The sequence below is a fragment of the Channa argus genome, chromosome 22 (genome assembly GCF_033026475.1).
Source record: "Channa argus isolate prfri chromosome 22, Channa argus male v1.0, whole genome shotgun sequence".
Taxonomy (NCBI): Eukaryota; Metazoa; Chordata; class Actinopteri; order Anabantiformes; family Channidae; genus Channa; species Channa argus.
Genome location: NC_090218.1, coordinates 6,631,855 through 6,638,341, shown reverse-complemented (window position 1 = coordinate 6,638,341; position 6,487 = coordinate 6,631,855). Strand labels below are relative to the sequence as shown.

The window sequence follows — 6,487 nt, the reverse complement described above, 5'->3', positions numbered from 1 at the left end:
CCTTAATAGTTTGGAATTAAGTTTTGTGAATTTTTTTTTTTTTCACAGGTTGTACCATCACATCATGTACGTCATGTTCTCACCAAACTCTTGGTAACAGAACACGTCTGCATATTTTCCAAAATGATTAACTATTCCTTGAAGTAACACTAAGATCTTATCTTCCTGAAACAAACAAGACAAGGAAAGTTTCAGCATTTCCAGCAGTAAGACAAGTGCCTCACACGAAGATATAAAAGTAATTCAAGACTATAAAAATGCACATATAATTAATATTTAAGACTAAAATAAAATATATTAAAAGAATAAGCTACAACAAGACAAACTGGATAATTAAGTATTATATGACTATGAATGACAAGCACTGCAGACAACCTTTACTCCATAGTTCAGTAAAGTTTGACCTATTTAGAATACGTTATGTATTAGTGGACATGGGAGTGGAGAACAGAATAATCAACACTTACTCTGCAGACTGAGTCCACATGGTGACCTACATACTATAACAGTGTCATTGTGTGGCACAAAAAGGCCGGCACATGAGTTTTAGGTGGACACTAGAAGGAACATACTTGTTGGACTGCACAGCCATGAACCACTTTCTCCTGCATAAACTGGTAAGCAGTGTTTCCACAGACAAATTTAAAAGGAAACAGGTACAAACTGATTTGGCCTAAAATAAGGAAAGAAACAGGAAACAAGTTGTTTATTTGACAGTATATAATGTTGTACTTTGGCTGCAACTTTCATATCAACTCCTACCTGCCAGCAGATGATAATTTTAGTCAGCTTCTTCCTATTTGCCCCTGCAACACAAAGCGACCAAGTATGTGGTGAAAAACCTGTTGATGTTACTGACTCACACCTGCTCATGTATGTGGGAGTATGTGATGCCAAAATGTGGCCTCGTAGCTGGAAGAAATGAGTGCAACTGGGGTTTTCCCCACAGTATTTCATTTTCAAAAATGAATCAATGACTAAGTCAAAATCTGCGGTTTTATAAAAACTTTTTTACACCAAAAATAGACAAAGTTACAGCCTTTGTTATATAACTGCTTTTGACAATTGAATTAGTTGTTAAAAGCACAGCTTAAGTCAGGTATAGTGTGTCTACTCTGAACAATGCTATTGAAGGATCAAAAGCCGTCCTTGATTTGTTACCCTGTAGCATTGCTAGGTTTGCACGTCATGTGTTTGTATAGCAACTGCAAACCAGGAAGAAAACTCAGAGAGGCCACGTGAAACCACTGACATCACATCATGCCATGTTGTGTGCCTGCGAAGACACACACAGTTCAGGAAAAACCGGTTTGGAGACATTCTGATTGTCATCTTCCCCCCCTCCTTGCTTCTTTTCAGTCTTCCTCTTTTGCTTCCTTGTTTATATGCAGCCTGGCAGTATCTGTGTCTGGTTTAATTGGGTCTGCCGGTGACTTCTAACAAGCCGATCATGGACTACTCTGAGCCTTTCTCAGTCCTCAATGAGAAGCTGAAACCTCGTCCCACAACCAGTGAACAGCTCTACTCCTCACTGAACCGACTGGAGGACAAACAGTTTGGCTCACTCAGGAGCAAATCCACATCTTGCCGAGCAACCTTCCTGCCAGAAGAAACAGAACCAAAGGTCACTGTGAACATAGAAGAGTCAGAAGATCCAGAGGAATCTGAAGACGATACAAATCAGGTGGATTTTGCTTCTAATGACCTGGAAGAAGAAGCCAAATTTGCAGACTTGCTGCCCAGTAGCACCACACGCCTCCTAGCTGAGCTGAATTTAAAAGATGTGGCAGAAGAAGATCTGGTTGAAGAGGACAGCAGCACTTCACAGTCCGAGGAGATAGACAGTGCAGGTGACCGAGCCGCAGAGGGGACAAGGACCTCCTCAGAGTCAGCAGCCTTGGCTGGTCAAGGTGGGAGCCCGTTTCAGAGAGACTACATTGACAGGACTTTACCAGATTTGATCAATAGTGGCAGGACGCTGAGCAGACGCAGGACACTGGGACACGTCTCAGCCACGGTACAGTACTGTGTTTTTAAAAGTTTGAGTGTGTGGTTTAAATATGCAAGATGCAGAAAATCACATCACTGTGCATGAGTTTAAATCTATTCTGCAACAGGTTCTTTAAACAATAAAACCTGTTATACAGGGAGGAGATCATCTGTCATTTAGACTTTACCAAGAAACACGTCCTTAAAGATGTAAAGTTGTTTCCAACACACCTTGTCCCTCACCATAAACAGGTCTAATCAAAATAAGTTTAATGCTTGATATGTAAACACAGTGAATCTTAACTCGCCAACTTGTTTGATTTTTGACAAGCATGGTTCATCACCTGATGCTGACAGAGCTTGATTTGTGGTGTGTAAATATGGAAACAACGTTGGTGGAAATATTTTGTGCCTCGTACTTTGTGTTAATACCTTTTATTACTCACTTATGTTAGTGTGTCTTTAAATGCTTCCATGGGAACGTTCATTAGTGCATATTTGCAATGCCTTTACGTGCTGAATAACATCTCATCTGGCGTTGCTGCATTTTTTCACTCAGGAATGTAGAATAGCAGTTTCTCTTTTCATGGTGTAAAATGTAAGGTCTCTGGATCAGCAAAGGAAAACTGTAGTGATGTGGCATTTCTTGCACGCAGCTCAGTGAAGTACGCAGAGAAGTGGAGCTGTCTCGGAGACGAAGTATCAGGCTGAAGGCCCAGGTGGACAAGCTCCAGGAGAGCAGCGATGGACCGGGGTGGAGCCACCACAGAGAGAGGGTAAATGTTCCACACAGTCCCAGGACGCTGTACATCTGTAGAACTCTGCAAGATTTTCATAATTTCTCCGTGGCCTTTTCTTTGCCAGGTCACAGAGGAGGTTCTGTCCATTCTGCGGCTGCTGCAGTCGCTGACAGAGCCAGAGTCCAGTCCACCTGACCCCTCTCACGGGGAAAACCACCTGGACACTGCCCTGTCCCAGTTGAAGAATGTGGCCCGTGAACTGGCAATCAGCCACACCAAACAGGTAAAGGTACAGTGACGCCCACAGCCACTCAAACAAAGCTCCCCTCCTCCCCTCTCCTCACTATTATGCCGCAATATTAGTTTAAGTTTGGTTTTATCTGGGCATAAAATATGTTTGTATGTAGCTATGAATAGTAATGCAAGAGGCATCTGTGGCCATTTGATCTTTCAAATTGTTTCCCTGAAAAGACCAGTCATTTCTCCACCCAGGTGTTAAAGCTATGTGGGCAAGCGTGCAAGTGACAGTATCAGTGAACTGAGGCATTTTAGTTTCTATTTGACATTAGCCAGAAGTTTACAAAAAGCCACAAGGTGTGTAAGTTAAGATCTGATTAGATTTAAATCCTGGCAATTGACAAATAAAGAAAGAGTGATGTCAGATCTTTTAAAGCTGACAAATCCTGTGCCTGTCCAATTCAGGAGTCCAAATCTGGAGATGAGGAAAGTTCAATTCTGCAGCAGGCAATGCGGGACAGAGATGAGGCCATAGAGAAGTGAGTACACACATGATGTACACAGTCACCCCCATGAATAGCAGATGAGTCCGTTTGTAAGGAAAAGGGAAGCTCTAACGTTTATTTTAGGGAATGTGTCATTCTTTCTGTTCTTCTCTCTCCTCTGCCCTGCAGGAAGAAGGCGATGGAGGCCGAGCTGCTGAGGAGTAAGACAGACTTGATGTTGCTCAACAACCAGCTGCTGGAAGCTGTACAGAAACGTCTGGAGCTGGCGCTGGAGCTCGAGGCCTGGAAGGTAAACCTTAAATGTTTTTAATAGAGTGAATAAACTAAAACATGTGCCCTCTAGACACAGACATAACCAAAATCTAGATGAAAATGTAGGACATTTTGAACATATGGGACTCAGCCAGACAAGGGGGACAGAAAGGAGGACACCCACATGTGCAAAAGCCCCTAATTAGTGTTGAGCTCACATTTCTTTCATGTGTTCATGCGTTTTAGCCAACAAACAAAAAGTACAATTAAAATTCACACACATTACATTGAGCACATAAAGGTGTCACTGCCAGCTGGTATTGTGCCACAGTGTTTTGGCCTCCAGCCCACGTGTTCGTCTGGCTCCTTGCAGCTTTAAACAGAAACTGCACTGCACCTATGTACTTTGCTGGTGAGAGCAGCTGAGCCCGGTGCAGTTGCACACACAAAACACCAACTGATTTCTCCTGAACTGCTGTGGGGACAGAAGTGTATAGTGTGCTATGATGGTCTGTATATTGTTTTAGAACTGAAAACAGATTTTAGCATATTGTACAATTCTGCTTCCTAATGCTGAAGGGAAAACATATTAAGAATACTGTGTTGACAGGTTTAGATATTGTTTAGATAAAGTTTAGATATTGTAATTACTGGGAAACACATTTGCAATCCTCTGACTAATTTATACTAAAGCACTTTGTTGGTACAACTAATTTTTACAATTACTAACCCAGATAAATTAGTGAAATTATAATTTTCACAAACGTTTCCACAAGACCTTTGGCGATGATATAGATGTGCAACCATTGAATAATCTTGTAGTGTACGGCTGAATAAAAATTACATGAGCCTTGATGATGTCCATCCAAAAAATTACATTCTCTATTTGTAGCTTTGACGTTGCCTATTTTTAAAGTCTGCATTTCTCGTGCTCTGACATCCTGGTTGTTTTCCTTGACTTGCCTCAGGATGACATTCAGCGCATCCTTCAACAGCAGCTGCAGAGTCAGCATCAGGCAGAGCAGGCCCAGAAGAAGCCCTCCCGACTGGGCATCTTGAGGAGACACAACAAACCACCCATGCAGCGGCCGCCCAGCATCCCTTCGAATTTATCAACCCCTCCCACAACCAACCCAAACCAAATCTTTGTCCCCAGAGCTGTGGCTCCTGCACCTTCGACTCCCAGCACATCTCCTTCGACCAGCACCCAACGCAACTGGAGGGACAAGCTGAAGAGGAGCAAGGCCAGTCGTCAAGGAGACCAGGAAGCATCGGGGCAGGATGCAGAGTGTGGCAAGAACGATGAGGGCTTCCAGGTCATATCACTTGATTGAAAGAGTCAGGACTTATTCCTGTTAATGTACAACTGAGATCTTCCTGCAACCAAAAATGTGTTTTATTGTTCTCGGTTGTTCTATTGTTGTTCACTGAGCAACAGGATGTGTGATGCTAGAAGGGTGTTTTCACACTGATATTTGTGAAGGGGCAAACACAGCAAGTTTGGATCTCGCTCACACAAATAAGATGTGAAAACTTAACAGCTCCAGTGCACTGTGAACAGAGTTTTTACTCAAGCAGGAAACAGTTCCTGAAACAGAGTTCAGGAGGCTCATTGTCAAAAGCCACTGAACTTACAGAACATGTTTTTTATTCAGAAGAGGCAAGTCAGAAGACATCAAACGACCACAAAAGATGACAAACTACTCAGAAATGGCCTGAAGCTATCAAGAGGTCCTCAAAAACATCTTCAAAGGGACACAAATTGAACAAATTCAAGAAAGAAACTTACAAAATTAGACTCTGAATAACTAACAGCAAGACACAAAGCTTCCAAAAACAAATGTAAAATTAGCACAACCAGAATTATATCAAACACAAAGGGTGAAGGGCCTCTTACTTGTCTGTGTCCAGGGGCCTATGTTCTTATAATTCATCCATAGATTTATTGTAGTCGCAATACTTTTTTCATTGTGGAAAACCAGTTGTTTAAGACTTTTTATTGAGGTTACTGAACTTGTTGTAGAATGGATTATTTAAAGAAACTGTTAAAACTGTTAAAAAAATGTCTGAAGTAATTCATTTATGTATTCCATGGACACGTGCAATTGGATTTTTTACTTCCTGATGTAATATATGTATAAAACTGTGATTATGTACGAACCATGTTATATTTAATTCAGTGCCTTCTGGACATTGTTGTAAATAAATGAAATTCTTATTTAAAAGCTCTTTCCGATCAGTTTTAGAATCAGATGTCAGTCAATTCGCATCACTTGTGTTTGTTAAATTTCCAATGTTCAAAAGAGAAAAAACACTGAAACTTTGTCAAAGCTTTTTACTGTTTTATTGTATAATTTCAGTTTGTACACTTTCAGTAATATATAATCCACTCCTATATGCATCTTGCACACATTTAAATGTATATATGTCATTATCTAGTGTAAGCGCCAACTAATGGCCACATGAGACATATATAGCACAGCACAGTCACACCTGATGACTAGAGAAAAAAGCATGCTCATAGTGAACCAATATACAATCCTGCACACAATTACTCTCCAAACAGCTTTTCAATGTGATTGAATATATTCACTTCTCTATTATTAACACAGTTCCGCTTTGACATACTCTCATCCCCATGCAACACAGGAGAGGCTGAAGACGGACCTGCATTCAAATGTCAGCACTAACCAACACCCCAACAATCATGATCATATTGTGCATCAGAACATATGTCCTATGGTTGAGGAGGACGGAGGGGGT

The 6,487-nt window shown here is 41.3% G+C and overlaps 1 protein-coding gene across 2 annotated transcripts; it reads left to right on the top strand.

Moving 5' to 3' along the window:
• Positions 1-598: 598 nt before the first annotated feature.
• On the top strand, positions 599-5,584 carry bicdl2l (bicaudal-D-related protein 2-like). Of its 2 annotated transcripts, XM_067492399.1 has the most exons (7): positions 599-617; positions 1,392-2,017; positions 2,646-2,765; positions 2,854-3,018; positions 3,432-3,505; positions 3,641-3,761; positions 4,693-5,584. In XM_067492399.1, the coding sequence occupies exons 2-7, from the start codon at positions 1,451-1,453 to the stop codon at positions 5,056-5,058; spliced, it is 1,413 nt and encodes a 470-aa protein (XP_067348500.1). In that variant the 5' UTR covers positions 599-617; positions 1,392-1,450; the 3' UTR covers positions 5,059-5,584. The 2 variants fall into 2 exon arrangements, with proteins under 2 accessions (XP_067348500.1, XP_067348501.1); XM_067492400.1 differs by lacking the exon at positions 599-617 and having other exon boundaries at positions 1,307-2,017; positions 2,854-3,012.
• The last annotated feature ends 903 nt before the right edge of the window (positions 5,585-6,487 follow it).